Raw genomic sequence first — 19,677 nt, 5'->3', positions numbered from 1 at the left:
AGGTCTTAAACTGACTACTGATGATCACATCAACATCAAGCAAGTTGATTCTGGAGGGGGGCTTAATATAGAGTCCTGTAAATGGATCCTAGCAGCAAATATTTCAAAATAAAATACATTTTCTGTCATTGATTTTTAAAATTTTTTTTTAATGTGTCTTCTCTATTAAATACACTTTTAATGTATGTCAGTGAAGTACAAAAGTTGTGAGAAAGTAACACAAGCGATACCAAAACACTGGGTTGACATTTGTTGAGCCTTTTTAGTATCTTGTGCTATTTTTAGTCTTTGAATTGTAGCTACTCAGAAATCAAGGGAGGAAATAAAACATGTATTCAAAATAAATATTTGGATTCAATAGCTGATTACAGACTTACTCATCTAGCATTTCACATGGACTAAAATGTCTTAATCTACAGGTTGATAATATAATATCAGTAAACTTTTCTGTGACCCCTAAAATACTCCAAATAACATGTTTACTGTCCTCTTTTCTTACAGGGCCTCGACTGTAAGCCTTGTCATTTTTGTAGTGTACAGGATATTATTCACCATCATGAGTTACTGGACATTAAAGCCTTAATACAGATGAATCTCTACATTTTCTTAACACATTAGGCCAAGTTTGTAAACACCTTTGAGCTATTTTAAAGTTGGCATTTTAGCTTCTCTACACTGTAGCTTAACACCAGCATGACATTAGGATGATTTCATTGTCAGCTATACTGAACACATTATTTTTTTTTTTTTTTAAATAAACACATTATTCTTAATTAGTCGTCATATACGGCCAGGCACTGTGGTCTATAACATTTCTGTCTTGTTTACGTTTTGGATGTGTGGATATCCTAGATTTTGAGATTCTGGTAGTCTTAAAAGGTTAAGACACATCTCTCCATGTTTCTTCTCTGTTTCTAAACACTCAGTAATAAGTGGAAGACACTTGTTTAAATTGTCTGAAGAACATTAAGACAGTTAAAAAGTTCAAGGCCAGAATATTAATCCTCACACATAAAATGTAATTAGCAGGACTAAGTACTGTTACCTTACTCACCGGTAATAACCTGAAGGAATTCAAAACCTGCACCATATAAGTCTCAATTTCCCTTCTGGTAAAGTTTTGGCAATAACTCCCGTTTTCGTCGGACATGTCAGCGCTATGTTTTGCCAAACCTCTGTAGATCTGTGAGATGACAAAGGCCAGGTCACACCAGGTCTCTGACTAGCCAGGTTTCATGAATTTGCTCTGCAGGAAGACTCTGGGAACACAAAGTCCCTCCTTCTTGTTGACAGTCTCTCTCAGAACATAGTCATTAGCGATGCAGTGGAAGCCCGTCTTCTCAAACAGCTCAGTCAGGAACTCTGAAAACAGTTTTTTTAAAAAAAGGCTGGTGTTTTTTGATGTGTGCATGAATGAAGCCTTTACACATAGGCAAGATTTGACTCATCTATTTTTATTGTAGAATGTTAGCATATATTTTTGAAATATAGAGCATCTCCATCTCTTTCCTAGGTTATAGGTTTTTTTTTATGATAGCTTTGTGAAGTAGATCAACAGGAATCAAAACTAAAATAGTTTAGACATTTGCAAATCACAGTTAGGAAAACAGCAGTGTACACTATCCCTAAACCTAAAATATCCATCTATCTTATTATACAGCTAAGCTAGTATCAACAGAAAATAACTTTCTTAAAATAATTTACTGACCTTTAGAGAAAAAGTAGGACCTAGTTCCATCTTGCCGCACATAGAAGTTCTCTCCCAGCTTGCTTCCGGGTTTAAATCGGAGCATGGCATGGTCATAAAGTCCGTAGTCCCTGAACAGGACAATGCCTCCTGGCTTCAGCACCTTGAGATCACATGCAAGTCACATTACAGAATTTCAGTCTTGGTCAACATAGCATATCAAAAGCACATTTTGAAATTAACCACCAGATACATGTAATTTACTACTTCAAACTCTAGCTGTCAGATGTAAGACTTCTTTCAATCAAAACATTTACTTGTATCCACATTATAACCCAGGTGCATCATGCAAGGGCTCGTGTAGTTCTGGTAGGACACAACTCCCCAACCTCTCAGAAACATTTAAATTCAACTTTCCAAGCAGCTGGCTATTAGGAACCTATAATAAATCTGTGCATGCTGCCATCTCTGCTCTCACCCTGTTGATGTTCTCCAAAACCAGCTTCATTTTGTCTGGATGGACAGCTGACAGGACAAAGATGAGAGTGATGACATCCACGCTGCCCTGTGGCACATTTTCCATCAGGTCATCTTTAGTTAAATCACACTGAAAGGCACAGCAGCGCTCAGGGCAGTACAGAGGGTTTTGCTGTCAATAGAAAGAGAATCAAAGAGTTTTACTTACAAAATTAAGTCTTTTACATTTATTTTTCATTCCAAGGAAAAAGTGAAGCGCCTCATATTTTTCTCTCAATAGGGAGAGAAAATATAGCCATCACCTGTTATGAGCTACTACAGCAGGTAACTATATAGTCCAATTCTAAAACCATATTTATAAAGAAAGTGAATAAGTGATGAACCCAAACTTTTTAAAGTTCTTATATGTAAATGTGTGGTTTCCTGTGAATGTAATATCATGTATTGCATGAAAACAGCATGGCGTTTTATTGACATAACAAAATAATTCACAGGTACATTAAAAGAGCTTACTTTGACAAATTCAACAGCCCGTGGTGAGAAGTCACAGGCATAAACAAAGATGTTGAGGTCATCTTTAAGCAGTGGGAAGATGCAGTTTCCAACACCACAGCCAGCCTCCAGCAGCACCAACTTCTGGCACTCAAACTACAAGCCAGATGGGACAGAGACACAAATAAAAAAAAAAATGTCCACAAAAACAATTATTACTCTAGTCATGTCTCTAAACTTAGCTTAAGACCATTCTTAATAATGAAACTTTGACAATTCACTTTAAAACTTTAAATATCCTTCATGGTAAACTTATTTTAAAAGTAGCAAGATAAGTATTTTAACTGTCTCTTATGTCCTGAGAAGCCTCAAGTTTCCTTAAACTGACATATAAGTGGAATTTAACAACGTGTCCATCGTACACATCAAAATCTGTATATTTTTGACCGATTTAACACACAACCACATGCATGTCAGTCATAAAACCCAAATATTTTAGACAAAATAGATAGAGGTTATTTTTAATATGCCAAATTCCAGTGCTCCGATGTTAACTGTCCATCGTGTGCTGTGAATATCTCCTCACCTCTCGGCATGCCTTGAGCTCTTCAAATTCCCTGGTGGTCCAGTGTCTATCCTTGAAGAAATTCGTTGTGTTTCTTTTATAAAACAAGTCCCAGTTTTTCTGCGCTTCTTTCTCCAGCTTCATCTGTTTGAAGTCAGACACCAAAGCCCGCTCACCGCTCAGTCTTCCCAGCTCCTCCTGAGTTAAAACCCGGGCAGTGGGGGTTTTAGTTTGTCCGGGGACACATGGAGACATTTGGTATTCCGACGCCTCTTCTTTCCCAGGATGTGTACAGTTAACATCACCACTGAAAATCTCACTTTCCGACAGCGCCATGAAAAACTGCTCAAAAGTTTTCTCACCCTCTGTTTATACTCGTTTATGAAAAAGAAATGTTTCAAACATAATAACCCCAACTCTCTTATTTAGAGATTTCTTTTTAAATCAAGCTCGAGGTTACCGGTCCTTTTTACACATTTTTGCATCCATGTTGTCCGTTAACTAAATTCTGTCGTGTAGCATTTACTATTTGATTCCGTTTCATACCGAAAGGCGCACGTGTTATAATTACTCATTAGTTACTAAATTAAAGTATGTAAAATAATTTCATAAGATATTATTTATTTCAATGCGTTGATAGTTTTATGAAATATGTTGCACTTTAATGAAAACAGCTAAAGTTGCTAACAGAGCCTACTTTCGGCGCTATTAGACAGCCGGACAGTAAGCGGAAAAGGCGTGGCCACGTGATGTTTTGCTAACGGTTAGCCGCAGAAGGCTAACTTTGTGTTGTAGTTGGCGTCTTATTTTGCGCCTCCTCAGCTTGTCAGATTGCTCTCGGCTTTTCGTAAGATTTCACCTAAGTACGAGTTTTAATCATCAGTAAAGAAACGAAGCCATGAACGGGAGTACGAATCCGCTGCTGGACAAAGAGGAGCATGTTTTGAAGCTCGGAGAAAGCTTTGAGAAGAGGCCAAAGTCTTCATTTCACACCATTAGATGTGAGTGTGACAGACTGCGTGATGTGTTAAATAAAATTTTGGCACCAGACGGCGCGCAGTGTTAGATTAACTGCTGCCTTGTTCACATGGACGGGGAGGCTGTGACTTACACAATCTGTGTGTGTGTGCGTGCGTGCGCGCGCGCGCGCGTGTGTGCGTGTGTCTGTATTTTTTTGTACTAAACAGTTAAATAATTTGTGCAGAAAATGTTGCACCATTATAAAACATGAATTGTCCTTTTACTAAAGGTGTTGGATAAATCTGGGTGCTGCTAATAATTTTTCAATATTTGTTTTAAGAGACTTAATAAAATGTTTATCTATTTATAACTACCTGCATACAATGGCTCTGATAAGAAGCTGTATAAAAGTTATGAAGAAAGCAGAAATCCAGGTGATTAAATTATCTATTGTAATTCTTTTTCAGATGACTTCAAACCAGCATCAATAGACACAAGCTGTGAGGGAGAGCTTCAAGTTGGGAAAGGAGATGAAGTTACAATAACACTACCTCATATTCCAGTAAGACTGCACGATGTGTTCATCTTTCTGTAAAGAAAGCAAATAATGAAATCATTTCCCTTCTCCTGATAACAAATTCCCTTAAAGACTCATTTTAAACTTGGCTGAACTGGTAGCACCTCCTCAAATAAGGGAGGTATGGTACTTGCGTGTTAGTTGGAGTGTTCAGCCAGTCAAGAGAGACATCGGTTCCCATACAGTACTGTGCAAAAGTGAGCCACCTCTCATTTCTTTGTATTGTGCTTTCAAGCAGCCAGACTTTCTTGTAATTTTAAAGTGGTCTTGAGCAACAACTCTCCAGGCTTTCTGAAGGTCTTTCAGAGTTTTTCTTTGAACATTGTCTGCTTTTTCACTCCTTTTCAATCCACTGCTCTTATCCAACCATTTCCAGGAGCACTTTGTTAGAATAGAAAGCTTTTACTGTCATGGAGCATGACAAAAATATAGTAGCTGCCACCATTTGGTGCATTTTCTTTGTAAAAACAAAGATAAGAAAAATAGCGTAAAACCGATATGTATATAAAACACAAAGCAAGAGTATATAAATATAAAACAGTAGCAAGTGCTGTGACCAGTGAGGTAGACAGAAGTGAAATGGTAAAAGCAACTGTTGTGTGTTATTATGTAGTGTTCAGGAGCCTGATGGCCCAGCTGTTCCTCAGCCTGTTTGTCCTGCTTTTGTGTTACCTGAATCTCTTCCCTGATGGAAGCAGTTGAACAGGTGCTGACCAGAGTGAGAGGTAGTGATGGACAAATTAAGCTTTTGTGAAGCACGCACACACACCTCAACGAGCTACTTTACTTTTGCAGTGAAGACCTTTTGTTCTGAAGCATCATTGCATTCTTTGCGGCACACACATTATGATCTAATATAATGATATTAATGATATGTTCTATTTACAAATAAAGATTGATGAATGTGTGTATCGAGAGGACAGAGTGCAGAGAAAACATGGCATACATTGGGTGTGCATGTATAACTATGGCATTTGTAAAAAGAAAAAAAAAACAAAAAAAACCCAAACTAAGTATAAGCTCAATGATGGCTGACCTACAGCCAGATTACTTTCTGTTCCAATATATCCTATATTGTAGAAGTAAAACATTTGACAGCGGAGCTCTGTAGACCAACAGGTCTTTTGTTTAACTTCTGGTTTGGTAAAATTAACCAAGACTGTCCATATTTAGATTATTGCTTTTCTTACAGGGCTCCACACCCCCCATGACAGTATTCAAAGGAAACAAGCGTCCATACCAGAAGGACTGTGTGCTCATCATTAACCACGATACTGGGGAGTTTGTACTAGAGAAACTCAGCAGCAGCATCCAGGTCAAGAAAACCAGGTGAGATGACAGTAGTGAAGAAATTAAGATTATTGAAGTGGGAAATAGCAGACGGGCATCTGTGTTCCTGTGAAATAAATTCATGTAAAAACAATTATTCTATGTGTGTGTGTGTGTGTGTGTGTGTGTGTGTGTGTGTGTGTGTGTGTGTGTGTGTGTGTGTGTGTGTGTGTGTTTTACAGGGCAGAGGGCAGCAGTAAAATCCAGGCCCGGATTGAGCAGCAGTCGGTTCGGTCCAGCCAGCCCAGCTCTCAGTTTAGGGCCCCTACTAAACCTGGGGCTGGGATCAAAACATCTCCTTCCCCATCTAAGGATAACCCCTCCCCAGAGCCTCAGCTTGATGACATCAAGAGAGGTGCGGAGGTTAATACACGCCCATAGCTCATGATAGAATAGATCAAACATTTCCCTCGTGTAACTACAAATCGGTTATTCATGATGATAATCCTACCCGTAATTAAGTATCATGTAGTTTTAAATAATAAGTATTTAAACATTACGGTTTGTTAAACTATTTTTTATTAAATCTGAATGTCTTCATGGTAACTTTGCTGATTCCCCACTGATTTTAACAGAGCTGCGAGCAGAGGTGGAGGTGATAGAGCAGATGAGCAGCAGTGGCAGCAGCAGCTCCTCAGACTCAGGCAGTGCCTCAGGGAGCGGTGATGACAGCAGCAGCAGCGACGGTGAGCTTGACAACCCCCGACCCCTCAGCCAGACCTCACCCAGCCGCCCCCCCATGGCCAATGGAGGAGCTGACCGGCAGCAGGGCAACAACCAGCTTATGAACACACTCCGTGAGTACCTTTGGGTTATGCTTAGCTCCAGACGTGGAGTACATGCATGCATTTGTTTTCTGTACTGCTGCTCGTCCTGTTCTCTCACTGCCAGTACCTCCGTGGTACCATTACTCTGTTATAATATCTGATAACAGGCAGAGCTCTCATCTTTTAAATCACCAGTGTGTTATTAAGAGGACTACTACCTTAGTACTGTTTAGCAACTATGTCATCATTTGTTTGCACATAGAAGATTTGCTATGCCAGTGCCTAATCATAGTCGCTGTTTGCCTATAGTTATCTAGTCGGGGTTTATGCCAGTACTGTGGTATAACATGCACGTGTCCACTGCCTGTGAGTAAAACTGCATTGCCTCATACTAATCTGTCCTGTGACAGTGCAGGCTGATACTGACTGCAAATAAAAATGCTCTTTAAATATATTTATACAGCCCCAATTCCAAAAGAAGTTGGGTACTGTGGAACATGTAAAACAAGGATTACAGGATTATAGCTGCTCAACAGTCCTGAGCCTCCTTTGTTGTATTTTTCATTTTATGATGTGCCAAATGTTTTCAGTTGGTGAAAGGTCTGGACTGCAGGCTGGCTGATCGCCAAACAGTTTTCCACTTTGCCTCAGTCCATTTTAAATGAGCTTTGGTTCAGAGAAGACGGCTTCATTTCTGGCTCATGTTCACATGTGGCTTTGAATGATTGAGCTTTAACCTGGATTTGGCACAGTGAACTGTGTTCACAGACAGTGATTTCTGGAAGTCTTTCTGACCCCATGCAGTGATTTCCATGACAGAACCATGGCTAATTTTAATACAGTGCTGCCAGAGATTACGGGCATCCAGTACTGATTTTTGGCCCTTATGCTTTGTGTGTAGAGATTTCTCCAGATACTTGGAATCTTTTGATGATGTTGCCTACTGTAGATGATGAGATATTCAAAGTCTTGACAGTTTTACATTGAGGAACATTATTCTGAAATTGATCCCCAATTTGTAGACACACTTTTTTGCAGATTAGCGAACCTCTGCCCAGCTCTACTTCTGTGAAACTCTGCCTCTCCAAGATGCTCTTTTATATCCAGTTATGTTACTGACCTGTTGCTAAATAAACTAATGAACTGCAAAATTTTCCTCCAGCTTTTTCTTATTAGTACAGCTTCTTTTTCCAGCCTTTTCTTTCCCTGTCCCAATTTTAAGACGTGCCTTTTTTTTTTTTCTTTTTCATAATGGTACATGTTCTCCATGTTCCATAAGATTTGCATTCCACTATTTACATTTTACACAGCATCCCAACCTTCTTCGAATTGTGTGTGTGTGTGTGTGTAGTTTTAACCTATTTTTCTTCTGGTCTTGACAGGAAACGACCTTCAGCTCAGTGAGTCAGGCAGCGACAGTGATGACGACTGAACTCTATTGGTTAGTCTCTCTGTCCACACTCCTCCTCCTCTTTTCTGCCTGGTTCACTTGTTTCTTTGCTGTGATAGCTGACCACAGCTGTGTAGGTTGGTTTTACTATAAATATATTTTTTAAATTTGTTTTAGTGTATCCTGAAAGCTGGCCATCCTGGAGCTTTAAGAGTGTATTTTTTATTAGATGTATATCTTGTTTTGGATAGCAAAACTTGAGACAAAGAGAAAAGTTCTTTAAAGGTTTGGAAGATTATATATTAGAGTGCACATACATATTTTCTGTACTTAGAGCAGCTAGTTTTATTTACTTGTATCATTAATATTTGTTGAGTTTTGTCTTTATGGTTAGGTGAGCAAGATTTTCTGTAGCTGTGCGATCGCCTCTACATCGCTGTTATATTTTTATCAGTTTGCTAAGTATACAAAAAAAATGCAGAATTGCACAGATGATCTGCAAGTGAGCAACAAATCAAAGAAAAAAACATTACATGTGCATTTTGGTGTGTACTAAAGTTTTGAAATTATTGTTGAACCAGCTGCTAATCTCAGTTTTAATTTGCTGTTTGCTGGTCATTTTTTAAAGTAGCATCACTACACTCAGTAGATTTCACCTTTTAGCAGTTTTTAGCAGTCGTTTGCTTACCTGCGAAATTAGAATTTCTTTAGGAATTTGTTGCAGCTTTTTAAAACTTGAGTTAGTATTTTTTTATCCACAAGGGGGCAGAAAAGACTCAAAAACAAGCAGTTTGCTGGTATGGATAACATGTAAGTAAGCTATAGAATGTAAGTGTAGTCTCTTCTACTGTTGTAGCTCTGTTTTGATTTCTATCCACGCCCAAGAAAAATGTCAAACTAATTAGCTGAAAGATGTTCCACTTTCTTTATCAGCGACGCTTTTACTTCCACTGTCTGCAATGTGATGCTAGACAGTACAAGCTTTTATTTTTGTAAGCTTAAGTCAACAGCGACAACCGTGCAGGAATTTCTTTGTGTGCCTTTTGTCTGACAGTCAGAAAATGCAGACTCAGAAACAGTTACAGCGTCACAGCGATGCTTCAGAGAATTACTGATATTAAATCCTACACAGTCGGTCTGTGAGGCCATAACTGACAAGTTAATCATATTTGACAGAAGGGTCTAGACTGGAAGGTACATCAGCGTTGGCACATACAAAATCGCAGTTAAGATAAAAAAAAAAAAGAAAAAGAAAAAAGAAAATAATAGAAAACCAAAATTAACTCTGGAAGAGGGAAACAAATTAGCCCCAGAATGATGTAATGTGTTACTCATTTGTTTCAAGTTTGTTATATCAGCTACGTATCATTTGCAAACAGAGAACATTTTATTTTTTCCTCCAGTATTTTCATACAGTACCTATACCATTGTACCATTCCACGCCTTAAAGCATTTTAGCTTTGAAAAAATAGTGAATGTGTCATTTTCAGAAAATGCCAAAGAGTTGAACTGCCCCTCGTCATGTGCAAGATGTGCAGGAGTGTTCACATTGTAAAGCCTTTTTCATACATTGACTGCAGCCCTGAAATTTTCCAGACATTACCTTACAGTTGGTTGTGTGTTACAATGAAATGAGTCAGTCACAGCAGAAATTAAACAGACTTTAACTGGTCAGCTCCCCGTTGCACTGACTCCGGTTAACATCTACTTGAGGCTGTGTGTGATTAAAGCTGGTAATTCTAATTTTCCATCATGCTTCCTGCACGCTCTAAACAGGTGCCACCCATTCCCTGAACCAAACAGAGTGTTTCCAGTAGTTAGAATACAAAGGGTTCTCTTGCTGTCTGCTACATGTATGAAAATGACTTAACAGTGTTAGTGTGTAATTTTACTTTAATCTTAGACTTTTTGGTGTAATTGTGATTTGTGTTCGTGATTTATTTTTTTCTTCCTATACCTGCTAGAGACTCTGAAGATAATTTGGTATTGGCTGTATCATTATTAATGCAGTATAGCAACCCAGAGTTTAAAGAAAAATGACCAGACTTGAAGTTCACAATATTTGTTGTTAAAGAACATTTAACAACTGAATAATGTAAAATTTTAGGATGAAACACTAAATGTTTTGTGATGTTTGGGGTATAGTACCCAGACAGAACCCATGCAGGCACAGGGAGAACACAGAAATGTGGAGTTTGCATGTTTAAATACAATTCTGTAAGAACTGCGTTTAAGCTACGTGTCTGCATAAACAGTATCTGAGCCATATTTTCAGTCAGGATCAGAGACTATAAGGCTCTATTTTAATCAATACAGCTGTCTGCAGAGACCACGCTTTACGTGACCCAAAGCGTCTTTTTAGGTTCAAGTCTATTTTCTTCTGTTTAGTGCTTAAAACCACAGTAAGTGTGTATTGCTGCCAAAATGCGTGTGACCCATACACCATACTGCGGTTTGGGGCTGAGAATCTGACGTGCCACTTTCACTGTGAAGCATTTGTAGACACAGTGTTCAAAACCTTTTTTTTGTGTGACTGCATTCATTTGCAGAGGAAGAAACAAGTTTGTTCAGATAATCCAGCTGCCCCTTAATATAAGAATCACTCTCCACAGAGGGCTTTAACCTGAATTTTCATTTATTTTAAAACAACATTTAATATAGGTAGCGACTACAGAATGACTTCAGATACAGCTCATGACTTTGTGAGTTTCTTGAATCCCCTGCACACCCACATTGTTGTTAAGCCTCTTCTCAGGACTGTGTGGGAGTGGATGGACCATGCTCCGTCGACTCCACCTACCACACTCACATTTTGCACCTTTTTAATGTTGAACAAACTTTGATTGAGACAGCTGACCTCATGTAATTCCCATCTACAGCCTCAGCACTGCAAGGCTTGCAAACTGAAAACGGCGACGTGGTTCAAAACATAGGAGTAGAAAACATGTGTAACCGGCAGCCCAATGACTGCATCATTTATTGGACATCAGGTCCAAAACAATTTGCCAGCTATCAAATTATCATGTATTTGTAAAACTAGAGACTTTTACAGTCTCAGTATTTACATGACATCACCCTCTTAAAATAATGACCTACGTTATTTTTTCAGGTTTTTCAGAAAAGACAAAAAGCTGAACTAAACATTGAAAATATGATGATTTCGGCAAAAAGAAAAATTTTTGTTAAAAAAAAAAATGACAGGCCATTATTTTAAGAGAGCGACGGCACGCAGTAATGAACATGATGAGAATGGATGTGCAGCATTTTAAAAAGAAACTGAACATATATTTTAATGTTTATCAAACATCGTCTCATTGCTACACTCATGTTGTTGGTCTTCCTCTGAAGCGTTTTAAACTGAACCTCATCTTTGCTTCATTAACTCACAGAACAAAGTAGACGTGACTGTAAGTTATAGGACAGTCATACTGTGCAGTACCAGAAAGGGTTACAGTAGCAGGTGAAATTGAAGTATTTCTTCTCTAATGTGTGTCAGTGTTTCTCCACCCAGGCCAGCCTGCAGTAATTTTTTTTGTCCTGCTTTTAAACATTGAAGTGAAAGTGGGTTGTGAATTGCTGAAATGAGCAAAACCACTGAAACAGGTGGACACACATCTCTAATTCCCTGAAAAAAAAACTGTACAAGTCTCGAGACTCAGTTTTGTTGTTTAATGAACTCTGATGTATTTGGTGCTTTAGTCCATGTGTTTTATTTTAGTGATATGTTCATGTGAAATATGTTTGTATAAATTTGAAGTGTATTAAAACTCTGCAGATGTATTTACAAGTAGTTTTACTCCTTTATTTCAAGATTTGTCTTTTTTTTTTTTGTCTTTAGTGGAGATAAATCTAGAGAGGCACAGATCCATGTGCAAGTATGAAATCAGCTTTACTTCATTTTTTTTTTTTTTTTAAACACTGGCCTCTTTGGGGATTTGAACCAGCAGCCTTTGTGTCCAACACTACAAAGAGTAAAGACCACAGTCAAAAAGGAACTTTGAGAAAAGATTATATTGCTGGTTTTAAATAATTATCATCAAGTGAAACATATGCTTACATGAACATCTTCAGTTTACTAAACACTACAACCTGTACACTGAGCATAATACAGTACAGTACTTAATCCCTGCGATGGTGCAACAGCTGAGTCACATTTGGGCATTTCTCTTCAAACAATAACAAAAAAGTACACAACAAATACATAAATAGCTTTTGTTTCCCTTTAAATCATTTATAACACAATTATATTCATGTTTCTGGCTCTTGCTACGACATTACGTCATTTGACTGATATATAAATTAACAGCATCAACAACAAATAATAACAACAATAATAATAATTAGAACAATAATTATATAAAAGCTGTCTGTCTTTCATATAAATCTGGATAGCTTACACTATGAAATGATGAAATAGAGATGATGAGTTCAGTTTGATATGATGAATCGGAGAGTTTCTCGACTTTGAATCTCACTATTCCAAACGCAGACGCTCTGTTGTTCACCTTAATGTGTTCGTGAGAGAAACTCAGGTACCATGTTGGCTCTAAGAGGAATCCTCTGGCCCAGGACTATTTCCTGAGGGTCCATGGCAACATGTTGAAGTTCCTGAAATAGGTGAGTAATATCTCTAAATGCCACTTAAGTTGTCTCTTGAGATTTCAGTTTTTACTCTGCAAGACTGTAACTGGTACCTCCTGTGGTGGTTACTGGTATCAGTATCCGTGTGGCAAAGAGGCGTGCGGAAGTCAGAACTTGAACATGCCATGATCAGATGATCATCAGAGTTTCCCCTTAAGTCCGTCACCAAAGTTTGGATCTCTGACATCTAAATCACGACAACGCACGTCCTCGTGAAGTTATGGACCCTGAGTACCTTGTTGCATCTGATCTGTCAACTTGAGACCCTTTAGTGTCTTCCCAAACTCTTCTTTGCTAGTTTGGACCCTTAGTTTCAGTTCAGATGACCCACCCTAATTTAACCCCCTTCCACCTGGCTCACAAGGGTCACCGTCCAGGGCATGCTGTGGGTTTGATGCACCGTCCCTGGAACATCACCAGGTTGGCAGGGCAGTGGCAGCCAGCCACGCAGGGCTTGCGGCACGGTCCGATCTCGTTCCAGTTGTCGCAGGTTTTGGTACAGCCTGGGCCGCAGGTGTTGTACACGGCATCATGTTTACACTGGGTGGCTGGTGGGAGTAGAAAGGAAAAAAAGGGTTTGGACTTGATTATAACAGTGTGAGTTAGACACATCACCTGGCTCAGGTGTCTTCTCATTAACTGTTCTTGTGCCCTTATACCAAACCTAATACATACAATTCACCACCTGGCTCTATGATTAGCTTATGAGTGCTGCCACTAACCCATACAAGCAGCTTCAGGCTTCCAAAGGACGAGCACACCTTCCCTCTCACAGGCTCGGCTGTAGGCGATGAAGGACTCACAGTAGCAGTTTTTATGTACTGGACATTCACACATGTCTGTCACACACGACCTGCAGAGGGCAGAATATGGTTTTGTTTATGATTAGACTGTGAGAACAAAACAGGTTATACTGAAAGCATCATATAGTATGGTTATGTGTGAGAAGCTACAGTGTTTATTTAGAGTCAAACAATAAAACTGTGGTACTTTAAACATTTTTTTAGGCAGAAGTTTCAACCCTCTTCTCACCTGTAAAAAGACCCGAAGTCCACCACGCTGTGGCACTTACTAAAAAGCCACGACTTTATCTTCTGACACTCACGGTGAGCCCTGAATTTGACTTTGACGCTGCCGGGGCACAGGAATGATGTCGGCCTGCGAGGCGGATGATGTTTAGTGCAAACCTCATTTCCCTCCACTCGCCACGACTCTGCAAACTCGTCCACGTCAAACTTGAACTGGCCATCACCTCCCATGGTGTCGTCGCGCTTGTGACCGTTGTAGTTGCCGCACAGGCCGCAGAGGCGCCCGCGTAGATGAGGAGCAGCTACAACCTCCACAAAACTGTCACCGTCCCATGTGATCTCCAGACCTGCAGACATAGGTGGAGGTGATACGCAAAATCTTAGCAGGAGCCTCCAAGTATGCATATTTATCACCATTTCTCATAACAAAAATAATTTCACCTAACTTTTTTCAAATACATGATTTTCATCAGCGAAGTTTGTGCTGCTGATCTTAAAGATGCTTTAATCCACAGATTTTTTCTTTAGCATTATTGGATCAATAATTCAGAATATTCATTCTACACATTTTAATACAAGTGGTGTGAGAAGGAGGAAGACTCCTGCAGCTCTGCTGATAGAAGATTTTGGCCACACAGAGGTACAGTCAGACCAAATCAGATGGTGATGCGTACAAAACCATGCTCAGCGAATTGGGTCATACCAAATCAACAACTCTCAATTGATGTGTAATCTGGCGCATGTTTGGGGAACAGCTGTACACTTTACAACATTGAATCAAATAAATTCAGCTTAAGCTGAGTCCAAAGATCAAGGCGAATATTTGCTGGTTTAAAAAAGTGGGATCAGAAAGATGCGTACTGACCTGCAATGGTGGTAAGTTTGAGCAGGTACCCGTCGAGGTCTACATGCACCCCAGGTCCATGGTAGGGCAGGGCGATGCGGGTACCGTTCTTCCGTACTGTCAGGTGCTGGTGCAGGCTGAGGATCAAACTGCCCAGCCTCACTTCGACAGACTGAGTCCAGGAGAAGGAGCGAGTCCTTCGAGCGTGATTCTTCACCAACACCTGAAATCAAAGTATTGAGATTATTTAAAGCCAACAAAACAGCTTGATGTGGAAAGGATAATGCAGGATCTGTTGAGGTCTCAGAAGTCCTGATGTCTTTGTTAAGTTGTCAGCCAAATTATGACCCTCTGGTTAGTAAGGTAAACGAGTCACTGAATAAATGGATGACAATGCCCATATCAATGAATAAACGTGATCAAAATGAATATATTGCCAAAATTTTTTATATCTGTTTCAGTCACTTCCTTTGCCTTTTCCAAAACAATTTTTTGATGAATTAACCGGTGTTTTTAATAGATTTATTTGGAATAATAAAAAACCTAGATTAAGACTTCGCTTATTGTACCTGCCATATGAGAGAGGGGGGGTTACAACTCCCTAATTTTAAATTGTATTATTGGTCTGCACAGCTGCGCTCAGCCATGTTCTACTTTTCAACCGATACACCCCCAGCATGGTTAAAAATTGAACAATTGGTAACAAACCTTAAATTAAATTTGTATTTATACTCCGCAAGGCCAAAACAATTGATAAAAATGACAAAAAACCACAATTGATCTTTGTTATAGGGCCCATCAATTTATTGGAGATACTCCTTCTATCTCTTCTTTTTCGCCTATCTGGGGGAACACATTTTTTAAGGCAGGAAGAGCTGATGGAGGTTTCAGAATCTGGGCAAATAAAGGTGTACAGAAACTAGCAGACCTTTATAAGGATGACAGCCTTCTTACATCTACGCAGCTATGCCAAACATATAACATTTCAAAGAAACATTTTTATAAGTATTTATAAGTTAAACATTTTATTATGTCAAAATATAAGCAGGTTGAATTCAAACCACCACTGTCATACCTAGAGAATATTGTACTACAAAATCTAGAGGGGAGGGGTCATATCTCTTTATTATATGCAGCTTTATTAATGCATGATGAAGAATCCACCACTGATAGATTGGGTGCATGGAGATCTGACATCCAAGAGGAGATACAAGTAGCGGACTGGGAAGCTGCATGTTTAAAAGCACAAAAGCAGTCAATTAATACGAGGATGAGACTCCTTCAATATAAGTGGTTAATGAGAAGTTACATAACTCCAGTCAAACTGAATCGCTGGTCACCTGACATCCCAGATAGCTGCAGTAAATGTTTGGTTGGAAAAGGTACTTTTTCACTGTATGGGAGTGTCCAAAATTACAGCAGTACTGGAACTCAGTTATGCAAACTTTGTCAAAGATTGTTGGAGTGAATGTACCTGCTGAGGCAAGAATGTGTGTTTTAGGTATTTATCCAAAGAACTGTGGTCTTAGCTCCAGTCAACTGAAATTGATTGACTTTGGACTCCTGCAGGCCAGGAGATTAATATCATTGTACTGGAGAAAGATGGATATACCCTCAAACCATATATGGGTGAAGGAGATGGCATCATGTATGGCTCTGGAGCGACTTACTTATATTGTCAGAGGAAAGGGAGTACATTTTGAAGAGTCATGGTCACCATTGGCCAAGTTTCTGAAAAACTATGAAGGAAATTGGGAAAATGATGCAGATTGCTGAGTTTTTTTTTTGTTGTTGTTTTTTGTTTTTTAATTAATTAATTAATTTTATATTATTTTTTCTTCTTTCTTTCTTTCTTTTTTTTTCTTTCTCCATCTGTCTGTTTTGTACTTATGTTTGTTAATTTTGGGGATAATTTGTCAAATGTAAATCTTATGTCAAATGTACTACTGCCACTTGTTCTGTGTTACAAAAATTCAATAAATATAATATTAAAAAAAAAAAAAAAAGTTGTCAGCCTTATCCAGTTTCCTTATCCCCCCCATCTAATTCTGAGTACACGGTTTCACAAATCTTTGTGTATTCTTTTTTCTAATGTCCATCTTACCGTGAAGCTCGAGTCTGGGCTGTTGATATTATTACCAGGCCCTCCAGAAGAGATGCCACCACAATCACGAGTCAGAACATACTGACAGGTACCCTGAAAGTTAAAGGTCCTGCCGTCAAAGGTGTTGTAATGCGGGTCGCCAAAGACTGTGCATACACCTGGCTCTGAAGAGGGACAAAGAGAAAAAAGATCCTGATATTTTCAAACAACAAACAGAAGTCAAAGAACACAAATGTGACCAAAAACACAAACTCTGGATCAGCCATTAGTAGGTCCCTGCATAGCAAGTGACACCAACTTATAAAAAGGATACATGTTGAAGTCTGACAGCCAGCAGCAGAAAAATAATTTACAATAAATGCTGAAATATGTGGCACTAATGTGACTCACTGTGGTAATACATCTGCCCAAACCAACTAAAGCTAAACTCTATATTATACACAAGTGGGGTTTATGGAGGATTTGTAGTCCTGAAATAGCACATTTACAGTCATTTTGGGTTTTTTTTTTTTTTTGCTGCAGTTTGAAGCCAAAAGCTAAAGTAAAATGACCCAAGGACAAACCACAGTCTGGACTCAAGTTCATGGGGAATACTGAAGTGAACTGCAGAGGCCAGACTCAGATGCTGTTTTTATTGCTTTTAAAAATAACAATTCATAGGTTCTGACTTATAATTAGCTTTCTAAATATTCAAAATCAATAACTCTGATTCTACAAGTGCAGTAACACAAAAATGTAACCACAAACAAAAATGCATAAATATATTTGAGCTATTTTAAGACTTTGAAGGGCTCAAATTAAAGGCCTTCCCTAGATATATAGATTAGAAGACACTCCAGTGAGAATCCCACAAATCACTGTGTGGAGGGAGAAGGATACGGGTGGAGAAGGACTTACTCACTTTCAGTGCAAACTGGGCAGCAGCCAGTTCTGTTCAGGATTTTATTCTGCACGAGAACAGAAACAGAAACACTGGATTAGATAACTGTCAGAGGAATAAGATTAAGAAAAGATGACAGGAAGACTGAGCATGGCAAGGAAACAGCAGCATCACAGGTAAAGCACAGAAACAGGGCATCAAAACCTAAAAAAAAACTGAAATAAGGAGAAAACAATTATGTATCTCAGCAGTTTTGCAGTTTACAAATTACAGTTCCAAAACATGAATCAGACTGCCAAGGAAAAACCTCTCTTTTAGCAAAAGCTTCTAAAAATCATAGAGATCACAAATGTCTTGCCCTAATCACGTTGTGGCTTCTACTGATTACAGGTTATTGGTATTTTATGCTTTGTCTTCTGTATTTGGGAGTGAAGCAGATCAGAACTGCTGTAAATGCAAAAAATAAATAAAATCAACATTGCAGTTTACACTGCTGGACCCCTGATTTTGGAGGTAGGTCTGCAACATAAAATACAGTATTATAATGTATGACTTTGATGATGATGATTGTTATTAATAATCTCTTAAAATATTGGGCACTGCTGCCACCCTGTGCAACATTGGAACTGTGCAATAGGTATGTGTGTATATTTGTGTGTATTTTAACCTGCTCTTTTACCTCTAATTTAAAATATATTCTTATATTTGCACATTTTCTTTAGTTTTATAAAGCAAGTCTTTACATAATTTGAATAAAGTTTTACTTGATGTGTCTTTAATTATTTGCGCTTCTCAGGGAGATGCTTCACACATACAATGACAAATAATATAACTGTGATCACTGAAAGGTAAAAGATGGACTAACAAACACAGCAGAGACAACAGCTGTGAAACAAGTATTGTTCAAATGAGCTGGTGAGCACAGCCGTATCTTTTTCCCCTTTTTGTTGGTGGAGATCACCAACGATTCTAATTTTGAGCTGTCATTCAGATAAATGCAACAAAAGTTAAATGAAAGCTGGAAACGCAGCGAAGTTCACGTTTTGACAAGTTCACAGTAACACAGGACGGCTTCAGAGACACAGATACTCCAACTTCAACTGCTGAACTTTGTGTAACAGGACCCTCTCTCTCTCTCTCTCTCTCTCTGTGTGTGTGTGTGTGTGTGTGTGTGTGTGTGTGTGTGTGTTCGCTGTATGTTTCAACTTCCATCAAAAGTGCAGATCAGAGGGCTCTTTCACACACCTACTTTTTGTTGCTTCAGGGAAGCCCTTTTTTAATGCGCACACACACACACACTTGTAATTCTATCTTTGTGAGGACACCACAGTGGCGTCATTGACCTTTACCACTACCTTAACCAGCATAACTAAATGTCTTAACCCTAACCTCAACTCTTATTAGCCTTAACCAACCCTTGAGTCTGGATTAGCCAAATGTCCACCCTTTTCAAAAATGGCTCCTCTCCTAAGGTCTAAAACTAAATGGTCTTCACAAACAGACATATAAGCGTATACACAGTCTTTTCCCCTATCTTACAGACACACACACACACACACCACTCATCTGTCATCTCATAAAGAAGTTCTCTGTACTCTCAATACACACTCCAGAGCGCTAACCTCTGCACAAAGGGCACTCTCTCTCTTTGAAGAGGGCTGCCTTTTGACAGACTGAGGACACAAAAACAAGCGCACACACACACATTCAGACACACACAGTGACAGAGATTGGTTTTCAGGAGCCTAAATATAGGGAACCTCTTCTTTGCTGTCACTCAAATGCTACACAGACAAAAGGCTGTTCGGAGACATACTGTCTCCAAATGGGACCCACACGCTCTGCCGACATAAGTGTGTGCGTGTTTTGAAGGTGATGTGGGCTGTAATGACCTCTGTGAGAGAGGTAAGGCAGACTCATGAAAAGGTGTGCAAGA

General features: G+C 39.0%; 3 protein-coding genes across 3 annotated transcripts in view; 1 reads left to right on the top strand and 2 right to left on the bottom strand.

Moving 5' to 3' along the window:
* Nucleotides 1-737: 737 nt before the first annotated feature.
* On the bottom strand, nt 738-3,712 carry mettl6 (methyltransferase 6, methylcytidine). The gene is made up of 5 exons (XM_030750285.1): nt 3,243-3,712; nt 2,678-2,812; nt 2,166-2,336; nt 1,709-1,850; nt 738-1,362 (listed from the first exon to the last, which is right to left on the bottom strand). Exons 1-5 carry the CDS (start codon nt 3,555-3,557, stop codon nt 1,223-1,225), a joined length of 903 nt encoding a protein of 300 aa, XP_030606145.1. The 5' UTR covers nt 3,558-3,712; the 3' UTR covers nt 738-1,222.
* A 253-nt stretch (nt 3,713-3,965) lies between these two features.
* eaf1 (ELL associated factor 1) lies at nt 3,966-12,024 on the top strand. Its single transcript, XM_030750367.1, has 6 exons — nt 3,966-4,222; nt 4,649-4,743; nt 5,951-6,087; nt 6,270-6,442; nt 6,663-6,884; nt 8,237-12,024. The coding sequence occupies exons 1-6, from the start codon at nt 4,120-4,122 to the stop codon at nt 8,284-8,286; spliced, it is 780 nt and encodes a 259-aa protein (XP_030606227.1). The 5' UTR covers nt 3,966-4,119; the 3' UTR covers nt 8,287-12,024.
* Nucleotides 12,025-12,239: 215 nt separating this feature from the next.
* The window catches only part of bmper (BMP binding endothelial regulator), a 34,210-nt gene continuing 26,772 nt past the window's right edge, over nt 12,240-19,677 (bottom strand). Inside the window, exons 11-16 of the mRNA XM_030750079.1 lie at nt 17,763-17,808; nt 16,862-17,025; nt 14,779-14,980; nt 13,918-14,260; nt 13,608-13,738; nt 12,240-13,433 (exon numbers count right to left, since the gene is read on the bottom strand). Of these exons, the coding sequence (XP_030605939.1) occupies nt 13,252-13,433; nt 13,608-13,738; nt 13,918-14,260; nt 14,779-14,980; nt 16,862-17,025; nt 17,763-17,808 (1,068 nt within the window). The 3' untranslated portion in view covers nt 12,240-13,251. The remainder of the gene's footprint in view (nt 13,434-13,607; nt 13,739-13,917; nt 14,261-14,778; nt 14,981-16,861; nt 17,026-17,762; nt 17,809-19,677) is intronic.

This window comes from Archocentrus centrarchus, chromosome 16 (assembly GCF_007364275.1).
Source record: "Archocentrus centrarchus isolate MPI-CPG fArcCen1 chromosome 16, fArcCen1, whole genome shotgun sequence".
NCBI classification, from domain to species: domain Eukaryota; kingdom Metazoa; phylum Chordata; class Actinopteri; order Cichliformes; family Cichlidae; genus Archocentrus; species Archocentrus centrarchus.
This window is presented reverse-complemented; position numbering and strand designations above follow the sequence as displayed.

Bases quoted from the DNA above. Each gene is read 5' to 3' on its own strand.
- mettl6 (XM_030750285.1), bottom strand. From the start codon at position 3,557: ATGGCGCTGTCGGAAAGTGAGATTTTCAGTGGTGATGTTAACTGTACA. The intron at 2,813-3,242 runs GTGAGGAGATAT...TCTGGCTTGTAG, and splicing joins AGCTCAAGGCATGCCGAGAG to TTTGAGTGCCAGAAGTTGGT. The intron at 1,851-2,165 runs GTGAGAGCAGAG...TGTGATCTCAAG, and splicing joins TTTTGGAGAACATCAACAGG to GTGCTGAAGCCAGGAGGCAT.
- eaf1 (XM_030750367.1), top strand. From the start codon at position 4,120: ATGAACGGGAGTACGAATCCGCTGCTGGACAAAGAGGAGCATGTTTTG. The intron at 4,744-5,950 runs GTAAGACTGCAC...CTTTTCTTACAG, and splicing joins TAACACTACCTCATATTCCA to GGCTCCACACCCCCCATGAC. The intron at 6,443-6,662 runs GTGCGGAGGTTA...TGATTTTAACAG, and splicing joins GCTTGATGACATCAAGAGAG to AGCTGCGAGCAGAGGTGGAG.